A 21,091-nucleotide genomic window follows, 5' to 3' on the forward strand; every position below is an offset into this window, starting at 1 on the left:
CTGAGAACTAAGGAATGTAAGTCACATGCAGAAACAGTCACAGAATTGGGAGACAGCTCCACTGGTAAAGTGTCATGTAAGTGTGAGCACCTAAGCTCTATCCCTACAACCATGCTTTTTTTTTTAAGAAAAAAAAAGATCCTTAGTTATGGTAGCACATACAGCTGTAATCCCAGCCCTGGGAAGGCAGAGAAAGGTGGATCCCTGAGCACCTAAGCTCTATCCCTACAACCATGCTTTTTTTTTTTTAAGAAAAAAAAGAAAAGATCCTTAGTTATGGTAGCACATACAACTGTAATCCCAGCACTGGGAAGGCAGAGAAAGGTGGATCCCTGGGAACTTTCTGGCCAGTCAATCAAACCAAACTGGCAAGCTACATGCTAAATGAGAGCTCTTGTCTTAGAAAAAAAAAAAGTGCCACCTGAAAAACAAGCTGAGGGTTGACCTCTGACCCACACATGCACACACCTATACATACCAACAATAGCTAAGACAGATGCAATGCTGTACAGCCACGGTCCTACCTCTTCATTAGGCTGAGATGGGAAGTGTTTAATGACTTAAAGTACCGACTATACCAAACAGGATCCAAATCCCTGCTGGAAACTTGTGCTGTGCAACCTCTGAAATACCTGCCTTAAGAATCCTAGGAAACAAACCACAAAATCAAATGCTTAAAATGGACAGAACTTAAAGACATAAGGAAGTAAAAATTTCTCAATATACTCAATCAACCCTTCTGTAATTTCATTCTTCATGAAACAAGTCAGGCATGGTGGCTCATGCTTATATATCATCCCAATATTCAGAGGCTGAGGTAGGAGAACCATATTCAAGGCCAGCCTGAGCTATAAACTATATATAACCTTATCTCCAATTAAAAGGATAAGGCAATATGTGTTCAAAATTCTTGACAATTTTTTAATGTAGAAAATTCTTACACTTCAAAAGATACAAAAACTAATTAACTATAAAAATGTAATTTTCATTATTTCATTCAACTATTACCCGTAGAAAAAGCTGATTAAAGAGTGAAAAGGGGAGCTGGAAAGAGGCGCTTACCAAATAAGTATGAGGACCAAAGTTTGAATCATCAGAACACATGCAAAAGCCAGTCAAACATGGCAGTCACTCGTGGTCACTCACAGGTCACTCGGTCACACACAGGAGGCAAAGACAAGCAATCTCCACAACATGCTGGCTAACTAACCTAGCCAATCACTGAGCTCCTGATTCAACTGAGATCCCTGCCTCAATAACTAACGCCTATATCATACCAAGAAAAAAAATAACAAATAATTTAGGGGAGGCTGGGCATGATGGCACAAGCCCTTGATCCTAGTATCTGAGAGGCTGAGGAGATTAGATTTCTATGAGTTCTAGGCTAGTCTGGTCTATACAGTGAATTCCAGTTGGGCAGGACTACATAGTGAGATCCAATCTCACAAAAATACTAAGAATAACAATCACAATTTTTTTAAGTAGGAAGAACACTGTTTCCATTTCTGGCAATGATGTATAAAAAAATTTCAAAGAAATAAAAAACAAGGACAGTTTTTTTTTCCTTGGGGTAGAAAGAAAGAGGGTCTTAACTAGATAGGTCTTGCCAGGTGAGCCTACACCACATCTCTTTTTACCTGACCAAGCCTTCAAAGGTGTTAAGTTTGCAGTCAGAATCTGTATGACCTCTTAATTGTTAATGCTAGTTGAGAATATAAAAACAAGAGCTCACAAGAAAAGAACTAGACATGGCGCTTGAAAAAAATAAAATAGTACACACGCCCTGTGCTCCCAACTGTAGACGTCTCTGTACAACTTTCTTCTCAGTCTCCTATGGCTCTTAACACTCACACCACAAACGCATGTAGGTCTTCTAAGAAGAAGTTCGTTTGCCAATCCAGAGATTTCTGTGGCAATACATAGAGAGAAGATATTTAAAATGTACAGGCAACAAATGCTACTTCATTAGCTGATGGCCCTTCTCTTCCTGTCTAAAAATAAAAGCCTCTGGTGGTATCTGGTTTCCCATACATTTCCATAACTGTTTTCATCTATACTTGTGAAGTTCTTTTTAGCAAAACTCACCCTTTCACTCCCTTTTAGAGACAGGACTTGCTCCCCTGCAGCCTCAGCCTACGGCGCTGGGATTACAAGCATGCACCACCTCAGCTGGTTCTTGGATGCCTCTGAACGTGCAAATCCACTCCTTCACGCCCTTTGCTTTCTATCTACCTATTTTAGTTTCTCCCAACGTAGGACGACATTAGATCAACAATGGCAGCAAGATCAAGAATCAGTTGTTTTTTTTCTACCTCTCATCTTAAGAATTCAAATGACATCACCAACTTTTGTGCTTAATTCTGCTAAATGACAACAAAATAACTTTTAAAATGTTAGAAATAAAAAATAAGCCATTATCAATTATTTCTCCCCGTTTTAAGGTATGACTTGCAGACAAAAGAAACATGACAGACAGCATGGTGTTTGTTATACCTATGTATTGTAACATAATTAAATTAGGCTACAATAACACTACCCATAATACATTTGGGATCTATTCTCTCGGATATTTTGGAGAGTCCAATCTATATGCTGATGTATAATCATGATGCTATACTGTAGATCTCTAGAACTTAATCTGAGACAAAAACTGCTTCATTGACACTTTCTTCCCTTTGTCTAGCTACTAGACAACCTGCTTCTCAACTTGTGGGTCGAGACTCCCTTAGGGGTCACATACCTGATATCCTGTACATCAGATATTTCCATTACAATTCTTAATAGTAGCAAAGTTACAGTTATGAAGAAGAAAAGAAGTAATTTTATGGTTGAGGGTCATCACAACATGAAGAACTGTGTTAAAGGGTCACAGCATTAGGAAAGTTATGAGCAACTGATAGCATCGCTCCATTTTCTAGTCCCTGCAATTCTTTGACAGTTTATAGTCTGTTAGTCTGTCTGTAAAAGAAAACTTTTTTTTTTTTTTTGGTTTTTCGAGACAGGGTTTCTCTGTAGCTTTGGTGCCTGTCCTGGAACTAGTTCTTGTAGACCAGGCTGGCCTCAAACTCAAGGAGATCTGCCTGCCTCTGCCTCCTGAGTGCTGGGATCAAAGGTGTGCACCACCTCCACCTAGCTAAATTTTATATTCTTATATTTATACCATTATAATTACATAGGCATTTCATATGTACATATATAATCAAAAAGATTAAAGGAAAATACTTAAAAATTATTAGCTTATACTATTAATTTACTATATAAATTCTGGCATTTCCTCCTATAATTCTGGAAATATGATTAAGCCTGTTATTGGTGACCACTAGACTGAAAGGCTGAAAGCACGTTTAAAATTAAAAGTTTTTACCACTTAGCTTAGCCACTGACAAACATTTTTTCCTATTAAAACCAGCCTCATTCTTATTAAAGCCCAACTTTCAAATTCTTGAAGTTCTTATTAGCATTTTTTTTCAGTGATGGGATCAAAGCCAGGGGCCTGTATATGTTAGGCTAGTGCTCTTCTACTGAGCCACACTCTCCAGCACTGGCAAGCAATCCTTAAAGTTGTCTAGTATTCATTAACTCATGAATTCAAAAGCTAACCTAGAGCTATAGCTGCCAACTAGATTTAGTGGTAAGATTTGAGCTTAATCACAGCACAAATCTTATGTGCATATTTTATATATATATATGTATTTCCCCAATTTCACTTAAAAAAAGAATGCATAAGATTTCAAGTAAAATACAGCAAACGCCTTAGTGACACTGATAATTATATGTACTATCCGGTTATATTATTTATTTGAACACCTAGATTCCAGTAAACATATTTTAAATAATCATCAAATAAACTAAAGACAAAATCAAGTAACCTTTTTTTCTAATGTAACAAAAATAAATAAATAATAGAAAAAAGTTTTTATAGTTTGTCCTACCATTAAACAAAGTAAGAAAACACATTCAACACTCTGCCCAAGTACAAACAATGTAGTAGGCACTAGTCTTTACAAAATCTGACAATTTAAAAGAAACTTCAAGAAAAGGGCCAGTCAAGCATTGATTGAGTTTGCTATACAACAGCACCACCAGGTGGTGGCTTATGCAATTCTCATTCAAGCATCTTCCATTTTAAGAACTCCAGGCAATTCCAATGATACCTCTGATAACAAGAAATAAACTCCAAAACTCTGTGCAGTGATATTTCTGTCTACTCTACTTTTATAGTTATGAGAAATGCAGAATAAACTAATCACTTTTCTATTTAACAACTTTTCAAATGTTTTAGAATATAACAATAAAACTCCCAACTCTTCACAATAACCTAAATATCTACTTTCTCAAGCAATGTTTTAATTTTTTAACATTACAGCTTAAAGTAATGCAAGCATAGATTTTACTTTAATTTTTGAAGTTACAATATCTGTAAGCTACACACAGCCACAAGACAAAAAATTTAAATACAGACCTGTATTTTAATATTGCTGAAAGTCCTCATAAATAAGTCTGTAGGAAAATAACTCATTATACTACCAAAGATGGATTTAAAAGTTTAACAATGCTTTCTAAACATTCATTAAGCAGAATTTTTCATTTCCCAATCTATAGCACAAAAAGATCCATTTTTTAATTTAAATACATCATGTCTATTTTTAAGGCAGCACTAAGTCTTTTCAGCAATACAATAACTGATATTCTAGGAAACCTTAAGATCTAAAGCTCACAGTAAGCTTATCAGGTGCATACTCATGTATACACACACACACACACACACACACACACACACACACACAGTTGTAACTGATATTCCTCATATAACTACCATCTGGCTAAAAATGATTATTTAAGAAATGATTTCCAACAAAAGAGTTAATTTTGCTACAGTTCCAATCAATCAAATAATATCATACCTGCATTTAAATATTTTCGTGGTAAAAGTAGATCTCTAGTTATTAGCATCAGGACAGTTGAGGTTATTTTATGAATTCAACATTCATCCTTAGCACTGCTAGTTTCAAACACATGATTTCCTATCAGCACTTGACAAAGATATATCAGCTTAACTGTGAGTGAATGTCCAAGTCCTACCTGGATAACTACTCAAATAATACTTCAGCCTTTTAGAAACTGAAAAAAAAATCTTAAAAGTAATACAACTACATGTTTGTTCCATATAAAAATAATAGGACATAATAATATTTATCCTCAAAGTACAAACAGAAAATTCAGTGCTTCTTCATATTTTGGTCTATTGAACTTTAGAACAAACTAAATTTGAATGATCTAAATTTAAATGGTCAAGCCATTAAAATCACAATGTATTTCCAAAGAGTATTATGTTCTTTTGTTTTGGTTTGGTTTGGTTTTTTTTTCTTGACAGGGTTTGTCTCTATGTGTAGCCTTGGCTGTCCCGGAACTCGCTATGTAGACCAGGCTAGCCTTGAACTGACAGAGATCCACCTGCCTCTGCCTCCCGAGTGCTGGGATTAAAAACATGCACCACCACGTGTTATGTTTTATTTTTACTAAGCTTATTGTGAATAGAATGGCTAACTATGTATGAAAAGTTCCTGATATAACATTACATTTTCAGTGTTTCACAAATTACAAATAGAAAATAAACTTTTCATTTAGAAAAGGGGGACTGTCTTTTTGAGCCTGCAGGATTTCTATTTCCTAATAAACCACAGTTTCTTAGGTAACCCCATGAAGTTATTTACAATCTGGTTCAGACCAGATTAAGAACTCCACTACAATATCAAAAGCCTGTTTTGCTGTGATTTTCCTACAATAAATAACATTTGAAAATCTAACACCTTTAATCCCAGCACTCAGGAAGCAGAGGCAGGGAGATCTCTGTGAGTTAGAAGCCAGCCTGGTCTACAAAGCAAGTTCCAAGACAGCCAAGGCAACACAGAGAAACAGATCCTGTCAAGAATATATATCACTCCTTGGAATGAATTGTCAATTTAATGGATTAACCATTTAATATTAGTCATTCAAGTTTTTCTAGAATTTACCCAAAAGATGTTCTGCATAAATAAAATTTTCGGATAATTCATTCTTATCCTACTAGGTGGCAAAGGATTTTATTTTACTTATGAACATTTTCTTAAAAACAACTTCTGTTTTTCTTTTAAAAGAGGGTGGGGCTGGATGGTAGACTACTTGCCTAGCATATGTGAATTCTTTCTTGGGCTCCATGCTCATTCATGAGAAAAAACAAAACAAAACCAATAGCAAAACCAATGCTGAAAACACAACTGCTTCTTCAGGTCAGCTACAATCTTAGCACCAACTGTTTTGCACAGTAGCCCTTTAATGCTCTGACCTCACCTTTCTTATGTCTGCCTCTTGCAAACAGTGTGCTTCCCATGCTTATATAGGAAACTCAGCATAGTCTCTAGGCTCTTAAATACAAAATGCATAGCTTTTCTGGAATATGACTACTTTGCTTTTCCATAGCTGATTTTCAAATGAGTAGTTACTTATTGTAGGAAAATCATAGCAAAACAAACTATTGATATTGCAATGGGGTTCTTAAGAACTCAGGGAGTCTGAATATGGAGTCAAAATACATCTACCCTTAGAAAATTCGCCTTGGTGTAAATTGTGCACTGCAGTTTCTGGCTTCTTTTCTACTGGAAGCAGAATCAACTCATCTTATTCTAGCCTTTTCTATTCTTCATAAGATATTATTTTCTGCTAGATAATCTAATAGCATACTCACACTCTCTGCTCAATCGATACCAAGAACTTTAGGAACAAAGGAAAGTGATAATAGCAGGCTGAGTGTGGTGGTTATATCCCTATTCACAGCACTCCTGAGGCAAAGGCAAGAGGATCATGAGTTCAAGGCCAGCCTGGCTACAAAGTAGGACTGTCTCACAAATAAAAAGAAAAGATACAAAAGCACTGTGGTCTAATTATATGTGAAGTGTAAAGAGGGTTAGATGATCATAATTATACTAACTGAAAACAATGTGTTTATAGCTTTTATCTCTATGACAAAGAAATGCTGATGAACCAAATCTCAGTTTCTATCTGTGGGGATATTCAGTAGTCAAAGTACAAATATATAATTTTGTTTGGCTATTTATGAGCCTAATACTAGAAAATTCCTAAAAGGCATTGGATAATTCCCAAGAGCATCAGAAATATTAATAAGCACCAATGCATTTTTTAAAATGTAGACTGTATATATTAAATATATATAACAAACTAAAAAAACATACATTTTCACATTGTTCAACAATTATCAGTAACAAAGTGAAGCTTCAGAACTTCTACCTAAAAGAAATACAAATCTCCTTGTCTGTACTGAGTTCCTATAGCTCAAGTTTTACAGAAAATTTAAGTAATTATTTCAATGAATAGGAAAAACAATTTATAGTTTATTTGAACAATAAAATTTTTCTAATAAAGATGAGAAGAATTTTTTTATTTTTAGTTTTGGTTTTTTGAGACATGGTTTTTCTGTAGCTTTGGAGCCTGCCCTGGAACTAGCTCTTGTAGACCTTGTAGGCTGGCCTCGAACTCACAGAGATCTGTCTTTGCTTCCCAAGTGCTGGAATTAAAGGTGTGTGACACTACTGCCCAGCTGAGAGGAGAATTTTTTAAAGCATTGAAATTATTAGCCCTATTAATCTATAAGACTTAGATGAATTAAAATTACCACTTTATATCTACTAGCTGGTTATGGCAAAACCAATGTAAAGAAAGTAAATTCTTCTCTAAAGAAAAAGTAAATGATGAAAAATATCTTGGCACAGCGAGGAGGGGTAGTTATCCTATAAAGTTATCATCTTTGTTCCACATATAACCCAAAGATACCCAGATAACTTACCTCCATCTTGCAACTGAAAATACACAACAGAAATCACTAAAATAAAAACCATTCCAGATGGTAAAGCCTTTCTGGTGGCATCTGTAGTCAACCACACAAAACTCAGGTCACCCAGTAGCTAAGAAGACGTGATTATGGACAAATAGGATACTCCATTTCCCTCTCTGTAAAACGGGGTGAATTTTCAGACTGGAAATTTATTATTGGTAAAAACTATATAAAATTAAGTATTTGATCCATACCTTGTTTTGATTCCAAACCTTCTGGTTGTTTGTTCTCTCTCAGGGATGAAGCAGAATCTACACAGGTGTCTTGCCTAAGCAATAAAAATAAAAACTTTAAAAACTGTACTCAATCATTTAATGTCCAAGTTGTTAGAATTATGTTAGGTACCAGGGAAACAGGATGGATTCCAAGCCCCAGGGTATAATTTAGTACTAGGGGACTCAGAACCGTGTACACATGTGTCAGAAGACGCAATTATAAAGTAATAATTTATGTGATGTACTTCTTTGTAAAATCAAGAAGAAAATCTAGGGGAACATGGATGCAATTTTTTTCTCCCAAAACTCTGTAGGGTAGCTGATGGAAGAAATCAAAACTCACAGCAGTATCCAATAACTTTCCAGTTTTCACAGTTAAATGTAATGGGCATTTTAGCATTCAAATCACTTTAGAGTCTTCTAATTTCATACCTCAAATGCTTTGGTGTCTACTGTATGTGAAAAATACACTTGGTATGTTTTATATATATACATATATATGTATGTATATATAAATTCAAAGTAAATATATTAAATATAAGAGCATCCAAAAAGTTTCTCTGTACATCCTGCAGCAGAGTTGAACAGTGTTGTAGCATCTCAGTGCTGATGCTACAAACACCTTTTCAACAGAGTCAAGACACTATTTGTGAATATTCAAGTGAAATAATCATTGATCTTCTCAAATCAGGTAGCTATTTCCTTCTGAGAATTTTCATTGCTATCCTGAAAGAAGCATTATAGAAATAATGTAGAAAATGTTGCTAGTCACAAAACTATTTTACCCAGTTACAAGTAGCATAAGTCTTTCAAGTAACCTAAGAGTAAAACGGAGCTGCAAGTATTCCTTTGCCCAGTTTATTCTTTACAATCAATGTATTTAGCAAGTAGGTGTTTATTTTGTATTTAAACAAAATAAATAATACAAACCCAAACTCAAACAGAGACTATAAAATCGTGTCTTTGGAACCAGGCATGGTGGTGCACATCTCTAATTCTACCACATGGGAGAATGAGGCAGAAATAGCTATATCTACCTAAAAGAAATCTATTTGGCTCCGCTAAATAACTTCTATGAGATTTGTAGTTGCCATGACTCCATTTTTAATGTTTCTTTGCAATCTAATGTCCCCTACTCAGATTTTATTCTTTCACAATAATGACTGGCAAGTCCCAAGGAGGGCATCAAAAATTCTCCTTGGTAATCCAGGAACAAAGCACAGAGCTTTGTAAGGAATAAAGTTAAAATGTTCTACCTTGAGCATGCCAGTAAATTCAGATATTATCTACTCTAAGCACTGGTCAACCTTTGAAGGAAACATTTTATACATCCTCAAATCGCACATAATTCTACACATGCATGTATCTAAAATCACTAAAATATGAATCTGTATCAAAATATGACAAAGCATTCCATTAAAATTTGTAATTCTTATGTTTTTAAGTATCAATTAAGTTAATTAATATATATGTACCAAAATAACCACCAACAAAATATGGTATCACTAGTAAAAAGTATATATGACATAAATACTTTATATAGTATATAAAGTATATAGGACATACAATACTCCAAAGATGACCCAATAAAAATCTCTGCAGTCTAGCTGAGAATCCCATCACTAAAAGATGTAAAAGTTTTTTTAAGGGAATTTCAATGTTTTTTAAAGAAAGACAAAAGGCTACGGAAATATTTCAAGTCAAAGGAATCTATGTATCCATGACAATTAAATATTACAAATAACCTGACTAGAGGGGGAATAAAAGCTGAAGTGAACTGAATCAAAAGAGAAATTGAAATACTGATAGCAGACAGGATAAAAGTTTTTTATGAATGTCAAATTTCCTGAAAACACAATGTAGCATTTAGGTATAATGTGTCACATCATAATCTGACTTAAGCCTCAAATGTTCACGCAGACACAAAACTTACACACGTAGTAAGAGATGGCTCAGCAGGTAAAGGGATTTGCCATCCGAGCACTAGAACCTGAGTTCAATCCTTGGAAGATATGTAAACAAAGGAGAGGAAATACTTGTTCTCTGACCTTCACACATGTGTGCAAACACACATACACCATACACGCATACCCAAAAATTAAGGATTTTTTAAAGTATATGTATATATAAATAAAAGGCAAGTAAGGGGATAAAATGTTAATAAAAAGTAATCTACATAAATGTTCGACGGATTTCTCCTTTACTAGTCCGATTTTTACAATGTATTTAGTATAAAATTACTTCCAAATAAAATATTTAAGTAAAAATGCAATAAAAACTGATCAAAGTCCCTAAAATATTTCTCAAATAAGACTCTTTAAAGATTATCTACTGTTACAAACAATTTATTTGCATTCCCAATGAGAATATATATAAAATTCTATTTTTAGCTAGGTTTGATTAGGCTGTTGAAAACACACAGCAGAATTTCCGTAAGTAGCTACAGTACACCACCCTGTGGCAGAAACATGAAAAGACAGAATTTTTTAAAATTAGAAGTAGCTCTTAATGATTTAAAATTTAAAAGTCAGTATTAAGCAGAACATGGTGATGTATGCCAGTAATCCTAGTACTCAAAGAGGCAGGGACAAGGAGACTGCGAAAAGGTTCAGGCCAGCCTGAATTACAGAGGAGAATTTGTCTAAAAATAAACAGGCAAAATAAAATAAATACAAATAAAGCTAATACTAGATAATTTTTCTAAGATGTAGATTTTACAATTGTCACGTAGGCTTAGTTCTTTAACACAACTTAAACATTTTCACTAAACAGTAAAGAAAATAAGATTCACAAAGACATATTAAAATCTAAGAAAACTATAATAACATGCATATAATTTCATCTTTCTAGGTTCATGAGGGGTCTAAGTCTACTTTACGATGATAAAATATGCTAGTTGGCCAAACTAGGAAAAACTTAAAAGAAAAAAATGCAATTTATATTTAAAGGATATTTGAATGTATTAAGCACTTTAAAACTAAGAATATTAGAGCAAACAACTGGAGAAGAGAACCTAAGGGAGAAAACACAACACCAGTTTAGACTAAGAATTCTATAATGAACTTTGTGATTCTATTTAAAACAAGAATAAGCTTAATTTCATTTTTACTTTTCTAATCCCCTCCTTCACCTGAATTCTCTTTAACACAGCTTAATCTAAAATCAATGGCCTTGTTATAAGAGGACTCTACTTGTAGCCCTATTCATGGTTCTCAAACTGACATAAATCAACTTTCTTTTATATGACACTACTCCTTTAAAAAAACAAAAACACATACTTTATTGAGTCTTTGGGAATTTCACATCATGCATCCCAATCTCTCACATTTCCCAATTCCTCCATATCTACCCTTCACTTTTAAAGTGCCCCACAAAAGAAAATAAAAAAAATAAAAGTATTAATTTTAAAAAACATCCCACTTCACTCCTCCTTCTCTCCTGCCTCTCCATCACCTCTTCATTCATCTTAGTGGCACTGGGGGCTGTGGTGTATCACGTATTATACATATGCCCTTTTGTCCAAAGAAATTTCCTTGCAAATGTTCATTGTAATGAGTTGTTGGTCATGTCCAAGGCCTCTGGTTTCTGGTACACTAAACATACTGGACCCTCACCAAAACTCCCTCAGCTATCCTGCTGTTCCAGTCATGGAGATCCTGCAGCTATGGTTCCACAGGACCAGTACCTTCGAGAGATGAAGCAGGTGACAGTTGGGGTAGATGTTGGAGTGGGTCAACTCAAAGCACTGAATGTGGCCTGGGTGGTGGCTGAGTTGGTCAGTCCAAGCCTCAGCTGGGATCAACCGCCTCAGACGAGGTGTGGCGACAGCTCCCCTGCACGCATGCCATCCTAGGTCAGGTCTCCCAAACCCACAGTGAGGGGTGGACCCATCTCTCCAGAGTGCAGGGCTAGCTCTTCCAGGTGAGGGATGGAGACAGCTCCCCTGTACCCTGCCATCCTGGGTCAGGTTTCTCAAGGGCACAGTGAGAAGTTGGCCCATATCTCCCGAGTGCTGTGGGAGCTCCTTCCACTCCTTCAGCCAATAGCCTCCTACTCCAGTTGCCATGTGTTTCATGCCATGACGAACTATAACCATTCTGGAACTCACAGTTAAATTTTTCTCCATTAAGTTGCTTTTGTTATGATAACATAAAAGCAACTAAGATAACTATAATAGAAAACAATAAAGTATTAAAATTCCTTCAGTTGAGGGGGACTTTGACAGCAAATAGAAAAAGCATCTCGAATCCAACTCCACGGTTATTAGGGAAATGTGCACTAAAACCACAAAGCAACTAACAAATGAACTCTCAGTGGTAGCAAGTAAGGATGCAAAACTGACACAGCAGTCCTGATCCTACTTCCTTTAAACAAAATACACAAAAGCTTGCACTCAAATGTTAGTAGTGGCTTTGTTTAAAATCATTAAAAATGAGACGTAATCTTATGCTTTCATTAGTTTTTTTAACACTGTCATAAAAAATCATGAGAAATTTGATCGTTTAAAAAGCATAAAATTTGCGGGGCATGGTAGCAAATGCCTTTAATCCCAGCACTTGACAGGCAGAGGCAAGCAGATTTGTTGAGTTCCAGGATAGCCAGGACTATTATACAAAGAAACCCTATCTCAAAAAAGAAAAGGAGAAAAAAAAAAGAGCATAAATTCACTATATTAATATTCTGAAAATCAGCAGAACAGTATGGATCTTGCTGGACTAGATATAAACAAATGGATCTAGGGGGCTAGATATGAATTCATCTTCTGTTCCTTTTGGTTCTGGACAGAACTGTGTTCCTTGTGGCTGTAGGACCAAAATTCCTGTTTCCCTGAAGGTGGTTACCAGCCTCGGCCTTTGATGTCATACCTTTCTTACTCCCCTCTCTCTCTCTGTCTCTCTCTCTCTCTGTCTCTCTCTCTCTCTCTGTCTCTCTCCCACTTTTAAGGTTCAGATGGTGTTAGCTTCAGCAGCACATATACTAAAATTGGAATGATACACAGAAGATTAGCATGGCCCCTGTGCAAGAAAAATAAATAAAAAATAAAAAAAAGTTCAGATGATTTTAGCAGCCCCACATGGATAATCTAGGATAAATCCCCTATCAAAAAGTTCTTAATCCAGGTTCTGACTATTACAAAATGCTGCTATGAACATAGTAGAGCATATACTTTTGTTGTATGATAAGGCCTCTCTTGGGTATATTCCCAAGAGTGGTATTGCTGGGTCCAGGGGTAGTCTCTCTCAATCTCAAGGTCCAAATCAGCAGCAGAAGGAGAGAGAGCACGAGCAAGGAACTCAGGACCGCGAGGGGTGCACCCACACACTGAGACAATGGGGATGTACTATCAGGAACTCACTAAGGCCACCTGGCCTGGGTCTGAAAAAGCCTGGGATAAAACCGGACTCGCTGAACATAGCGAACAATGAGGACTACTGAGAACTCAAGAACAATGGCAATGGGTTTTTGATCCTACTGCACATACTGGCTTTGTAGGAGCCTAGGCAGTTTGGATGCTCACCTTACTAGACCTGGATGGAGGTGGGTGGTCCTTGGACTTCCCACAGGGCAGGGAACCCTGATTGCTCTTTGGGCTGATGAGGGAGGGGGACTTGATTGGGGGAGGGGGAGTGAAATGGGAGGCAGTGGTGGGGAAGAGACAGAAATCTTTAATAAATAAATAAATTTTAAAAAAAGTTCTTAATCTTAAATCTAAAGTTTATTTTGTTATATAAAGTAATATATTCTCAGGATCTGGAGACTAAGGTATAAACACCACTAAATGCCATTATTCTTAGATTATATCAACTGGGGGATTAAAAACTGATATACTCACAGGATGGAGAACTACTCAGCAATGAGAAGAAACATGTATGAGCCCCAGATATACTATGCTACTAAAGCCAGTCTCAAAAGACTGTATATGGAGCTAAAGAAATGCCTCAGTGATTAGGGGTGCTTACGGCTCTATTAGAGTCACCACTGACTCACAAATCCTTAAAACTGGCAGTCAGCTGAAACCTTCCAACACTATACAAAGAATCAAAATAACCCGTTCTTTAAAAAGACCTTTCCAATTAACAAATAAATCAAGTTTTGTCTCTACTGTATCCCTTGCACAAATGACATCAACATTCAATCCTACTCTAACCAAGGTTTCTAAATATGCAACAAGAAACAGAACCTGTAGGTGCCATAAAGTGTGAGATTCTATCTTAACATTATAAATCATGATATTGTCAGTGATTCCATAATACTTTACTTAAGGTTTTCTGAAAACATTACCTGCTATTTCAGAGTAAACTATGGTAGGTAGAATACTAATTGTTATAACATAAAAAAAAAAACAATTCATAGAGCACATGTAACCATAATTGTGTCCAAATAACAAAATAGAAATTTTATTATTCTTTGCTGCCTAAAAGCATAGTCAGTTCTTTATTACATGTATGTGAGAATCAAACTCACAGAGAATGCTGTGAGAAGAAAACTCTCTAATGCATTAATATAAGCATATAGAAACAGAACTTTTTATGCTGGTTATTTTTCTCATTGCTGTTATTCTGGTTCATGGTTTAAGAAGATAAAGTCCATCACGGCAAGGAAGGCAGGGCAGCAGAAATGACTCATATCTACAGTAGCAGAAACATAAAGCAGCTGCTTATTACACAGTATCAACTGGAGTGGGGTGTGCATATGAATAAGGAAGCGGGGCCAGACTGCAACCCTAAAACCCAACCCCCAAAGACTACTTCCCAGTCTGACCCCACCTCCTAAAGGTTCTACAACTTCCCAACCCAGTGTCACCAGCTGGGGCCCAAGTGTTTAGACATGAGCTATGGAGGACATTCCACATGTAGAACATAGTGTTTTACACATACCTCCAACAGGCTCATGGCCATTTTATCCCATAAAACGTTTGCCAAACTGGACATTAAGAGCATGCACTGCCACACTCAGCCACAACATTATTTTTTTAACAAGGGGAAAAAAGACACATAAGCAATGAGCTGTTTTTTATAAAATAGTAAAGAATAACTAAAAATTAAAAGTCATTTCACAGCTTAATTTAGACCTCATAAGAAAAAGAATGCAGAAAATTCCCAATATTCATCAATGTAAAGTAAAATTTTTCTAAGTTATTGTTAGAGATTCATAATAAAAACTGCAAAATAATACAGTAATTTTTTTCCTATCTTTACCATATGGCAATTCTAAGGACTTTCACTCCTTTTCCCATTTGGTCATCATACTGTTCTATGAGGTAGAATTTTATTCTTCAGATGAGAAAATTAAGGCCAGAAAGTTTAAACAGTTTGCCAAATGTCAGATTGGTAGTAAACTGTGGGAGTGTCTTTAAAATGAGGCTACCTTAAACCCTGAACATCCACTTTACCTTTATTCGAACTCTACAGCTTACAGAAACAATCCTCCAAGTGGCAACACCACTACTAATAACCCAAATTACACAGCTCTGTCTATATCAAAGTAGGAAATCAGCCATCATTCACAACTGGTTTGTTTTCTCTTAAGTACACTGCTGCTACGCGGCCCACACTCACTATATTGAATCCTCCTGCTTCAGTCTCCCAACATGTACTACCATGCCCAGCTTTACCTAGAATTTGGCCACAAGGCAATAAAATAATTCTCTCTTACTAGAAAAACTAGCATATGCTCTCAAGATAAAATATTTATTATTTTAAAAGTGGAAATTTTCAATAAAGGCAGTGCATGAGCAAAAATCAAAAAGCCTACTTTACAGGACTAGAGTAAAAAGTTAGGAAAAGATGTATTTCTAAGTACACCCCTGATGTGGGATCTTTAGACTTCATGTATATTAAACTCATGCCCATGCCCTTGTCTTCTCACTTTAAAGAGAAGGCCAAGGCTGCATCTTAAACTAGCAGCCAAGCTGGTAACATTTAAGCATCTCTCATGTGGCACTAGTTTTAGTGGCACGAAAGCTTCAGGATTGCAGGAGTAATGGAGAGAAGCTGACAATCTGAGTTCAATCCCCAGTACCCACATGGTAGAAGGAATAAACTGTTCTTTGACTTCCACACGCATCCCATGACATGTATGTGCAGACACACAGACACACTGAATGAGTATAAAGAGCTGTTTGTTTCCCTGAGCATCTTTTCAAGCATGCAGAGGTGCATTCCTTTCACTTGGAGCTCACCACTTCTCCCTCCTCTCCACAATCAACAGCAGGATCTCTCTCCTGAGACACTTTGTTTCCTTCTACTTCTGTCAGGTAGTGTTTTGTGTCAGATGTTCTTTCTGCCATATAAATACATATGGGACTGCATTTAGGACCTAGCCTGATAATACCAGAAAATTGTCCAATATCAACCTGACATTTAAATCACATCTGCATTGCTCTTTTTTTTTTTGCCAGGCATACTAACAATGATAAACTGTAATATTAGGGTTTGGGTAACTTCATTACCTACCACAGATAGGAAAAAATTACATCTATATTTTCACTAAAATATCATAGAAATTAAGTTTTGGGTTTTCTTCTTTTTCTTTTCTTTTTCTCAAGACAGAGTTTCTCTATATAGTCCTGGCTGTCCTGGAACTCACTCTGTAGATCAGGCTGGTTTTGAACTCAGAGATCAAGTGCTGGGATTAAAGGTGTGTACCACCACTGTCTGATTAAACAATTTCTTTCTATATTACCAGTATTTGTGATTCTATCACCAATAGAAAACACAGGTATCCTCAAATAATGTAGTTGCTGCAGATATCTAAAATATTTTATACTAACTTTTACTTCAAATTATGAAAGTCGGTAGAACTGACTTTCTACATCTTACCATATTAGCAAGTGCATATATTACTATATCACAAAACATAACTTAAGTTTCAAGGACTGATGTTCTTTGTGGTTCTATTTTAATGCAAAAGTTAAAACTAAAAAGCAGGCTGAGAATAGCCTTTGATCCCAGTACTTGGGAAGCAGAAGCAGTGGATCTCTGTGAGTTCATGGCCAGCTTGGTATACACAGTGAGTTCCAGGACAACCAAAGCTTACATAGTAAGATCCTGCCTAAAAAATAGATAATAGATAGATAGATAGATAGATAGATAGATAGATAGATAGATAGATAGATAGATAGATAGATAGATAGATAGATAGATAGATAGATAGGCGTTGTTTCTAGGATTATGTAGGCTTCATTATTGTAATACTTTAAAGAAAATGACAAAGACGGGTGGACTGAGCAAGGTAAGGAGATAAAATACAAAGGTTCTTATGACTTTAAAGTCCTGGATACTGTAAATTATATGCATAAAAACATAAAAACATATACACATATACACCCTTTGTTGTTGTTATTATTTAGGTAAATAAATTCCTATGTTCAATTCCATAACCTATATAAATGCAGTTTACATGGAAAGGGGGACTTTGTAAATGTGCTTAAAGATATTGAGAAATACTTTCACGTTTACCCTGATGTCCCCCTGAGGGACCCCAGAAGAGTCAGAGATAGAAAAGAAGGCAACATCACATGCTTGGAAGATAAGAGAGAGTTCACGAGCCAAAAGAAATAGGCAGCACCTAGTAGCCATGAAGTCAAGGGCATATCCACCCTGCTGACTCCACCGCATGTCACATATCCACCCTGCTGACTCCACTGCATGTCACATATCCACCCTGCTGACTCTACCGCATGTCACATATCCACCCTGCTGCCTCCAGTGCATGTCACATATCCACCCTGCTGCCTCCAGTGCATGTCACATATCCACCCTGCTGACTCCACCGCATGTCACATATCCACCCTGCTGCCTCCAGTGCATGTCACATATCCACCCTGCTGACTCTACCGCATGTCACATATCCATCCTGCTGACTCCACCGCATGTCACATATCCACCCTGCTGACTCCACTGCATGTCACATATCCATCCTGCTGACTCCACTGCATGTCACATATCCACCCTGCTGACTCTACCGCATGTCACATATCCATCCTGCTGACTCCACCGCATGTCACATATCCACCCTGCTGCCTCCAGTGCATGTCACATATCCACCCTGCTGACTCTACCGCATGTCACATATCCATCCTGCTGACTCCACCGCATGTCACATATCCACCCTGCTGACTCCACTGCATGTCACATATCCATCCTGCTGACTCCACTGCATGTCACATATCCACCCTGCTGACTCTACCGCATGTCACATATCCATCCTGCTGACTCCACCGCATGTCACATATCCATCCTGCTGACTCCACCGCATGTCACATATCCACCCTGCTGACTCCACTGCATGTCACATATCCACCCTGCTGACTCCACTGCATGTCACATATCCACCCTGCTGACTCCACCGCATGTCACATATCCATCCTGCTGACTCCACTGCATGTCACATATCCACCCTGCTGACTCCAGTGCATGTCACATATCCACCCTGCTGACTCTACCGCATGTCACATATCCACCCTGCTGACTCCACTGCATGTCACATATCCATCCTGCTGACTCCACTGCATGTCACATATCCACCCTGCTGACTCCACTGCATGTCACATATCCATCCTGCTGACTCCACCGCATGTCACATATCCACCCTGCTGACTCCACCGCATGTCACATATCCACCCTGCTGACTCCACTGCATGTCACATATCCACCCTGCTGCCTCCACCGCATGTCACATATCCACCCTGCTGACTCCACTGCATGTCACATATCCACCCTGCTGACTCCACTGCATGTCACATATCCACCCTGCTGACTCCAGTGCATGTCACATATCCACACTGCTGACTCCACCGCATGTCACATATCCACCCTGCTGACTCCAGTGCATGTCACATATCCACACTGCTGACTCCACCGCATGTCACATATCCACCCTGCTGACTCCAGTGCATGTCACATATCCACCCTGCTGACTCCACTGCATGTCACATATCCACCCTGCTGACTCCACCGCATGTCACATATCCACCCTGCTGACTCCACCGCATGTCACATATCCATCCTGCTGACTCCACTGCATGTCACATATCCACCCTGCTGACTCCACTGCATGTCAAAAACATGTCTGCCCTGCTGACTCCACCCCATTAGCCCAGTAAAAGCAATGCTTACATCTGACCTCCAGAACTGTAAGCTAAAAAGCTATGCCAGGTGTGGCAATACTGGACTATAGTGAACCCCAGCAGTTCTAACAACCGGGAGATAGCAGAAAGAAGACGGTGACTTGCAGGTCAGTCTAGACTTCATAGTGAGATCCTGCTCCACTAAAACAAAAGAAAGCACAACGAAAGAGGTAATGAATGGGTTACTTTAAGTCATTCCGTGTACAACTTTTTATACTGACAATAGGACGCTAAGACATAGAGCACTAAAAGACTTCAATAATCTCCACCTCATAAGAAGGTGGTACAGGAACACAGGAACAAGTCAGACAAAAGCATGAAGAAGCACTCAGTAAGAGATACTACATAGGATCAATGCCCTTTCCACAGTATATTAAAATATTAATTAGAAAAGAAAAGTAGTGGGCACTTCTAAATGACTTTACTAGCAGGAAAATGAGAGTATGAAATGGACGTCATACGATACTGGAAAATGACCCCAAACTATTGCCGTTCAATAAAAGCATGAGGGCTTTGTGGAAATGCGTCATTTTCTAGAAATTAGAAAAAATACTTACAAAATATCTAATTTATTAAAAATATAAGAAAATAGGGGAACAGAATATAGGAAATATCAAATATTAGAACTAGGTGACAGGAATACAGACATTATTATACTAGTCTACTTTTCTGCATGCTTGTAAAAAATAGTTTTTAATTCTTTACTACTAAAGAAGTTAGCATTAAATAGTTTTTAATTCTTTTATTAATAAAGATTAATACAATAAAAAATCTTAACAAAAGAATTAAAAACTAGGCCAGGAGTGTTAAACAGCAGTAGAGTACTTGCCTAGCATGTGTGGGCCTTCGGTTCAATTCATAGCATGACTTTAAAACACACAGAAAGCCCCCAACAGTAAAAATCCCTTTCAGCTAAAACAAGCAGAAAATGCAATTAATTTTAGAAATTCATACACACACATACAACCAGAGTTACCCTGTCTCAAAAAATCAAAAAAAAAAAAGTTAACATCTAATATTAATGTAAATCACATAAATGCCTCTTTAGTTCACCAATTTTCATATAAACATATATGAAATTATATATATATTATATATAGATCATATATGTGTGTATATATATACACATATATAGCCATGCTGTCATCTCTAATACAAATTCACACAATCACTTTATCTGTATCTGCCTACTCATATAACCAATATCCACATTTCTAGTTTGGGTTTCTTTAAAATAAAAACAAAGAAACCAAAACCCTGAGCTCAATTTAAAAACAAACAAAAAAACAAAAAAGCCACCAAACTTTAAAGTCAGGCACAGTGGTGGCACATATATGTAATTCCAGGACTCAGGAGGCAGAAAAGAGAGGCTCTGGAACCCGAGTTTGAGGTCAACCTGGGCAACAGAATAAGACTATTTCAAAAAGAAAGTTGATATTTATATATATTTATACAGTGTCGCCCATTGTTCAGTGTTTCCCCATAACTAACTGACCACAACTTTCAGTATTCCCAAAGCAAGTGATTACATACTTTTTTCATATTTCTATTTACATATTTACTTACATTTAACTAACATGCACAACTGTAATAACTATACTATAAACAGGCATGAGTTAGTCTTGGGAAGCAAACAGCTGCAAGCATATTTCTGTCAGAGACCAGTCACCACAGAAGAGTTGCTGGCAACCAACTTAGCACAGTATGATGTCAGTCAATCTGTTTTTCAAATGAAATGAAAAGATGATTAATAAAGATAAAGCTGAAAGAGAAACTTTGATTTTCAAAAAGGTGATAGTAAAGTTAAAAGAAACCATGGTTATGTGGAGGGAACAGCAGAGGGAAATAGTAGGGTAC

General features: G+C 37.0%; 1 protein-coding gene and 1 non-coding gene across 9 annotated transcripts in view; one reads left to right on the top strand and one right to left on the bottom strand.

Moving 5' to 3' along the window:
* Window positions 1-21,091, bottom strand: part of Caap1 (caspase activity and apoptosis inhibitor 1) — a 104,800-nt gene that overhangs the window by 57,404 nt on the left and 26,305 nt on the right. For all 8 annotated transcript variants that reach the window (XR_012907460.1, XR_012907459.1, XM_075945707.1 and 5 more), the window contains one exon: window positions 8,083-8,156. Coding sequence is in view for 6 of the 8 variants with exons in the window: in XM_075945707.1 (XP_075801822.1) it covers window positions 8,083-8,156 (74 nt within the window). In the remaining 2 variants the exon portion in view is untranslated. The remainder of the gene's footprint in view (window positions 1-8,082; window positions 8,157-21,091) is intronic.
* On the top strand, window positions 13,057-13,164 carry LOC142834559 (U6 spliceosomal RNA). Its single transcript, XR_012907640.1, has one exon. It is a non-coding gene; the product is annotated as a U6 spliceosomal RNA (small nuclear RNA).

The sequence above is a fragment of the Microtus pennsylvanicus genome, chromosome 13, assembly GCF_037038515.1.
Source record: "Microtus pennsylvanicus isolate mMicPen1 chromosome 13, mMicPen1.hap1, whole genome shotgun sequence".
NCBI classification, from domain to species: Eukaryota; Metazoa; Chordata; class Mammalia; order Rodentia; family Cricetidae; genus Microtus; species Microtus pennsylvanicus.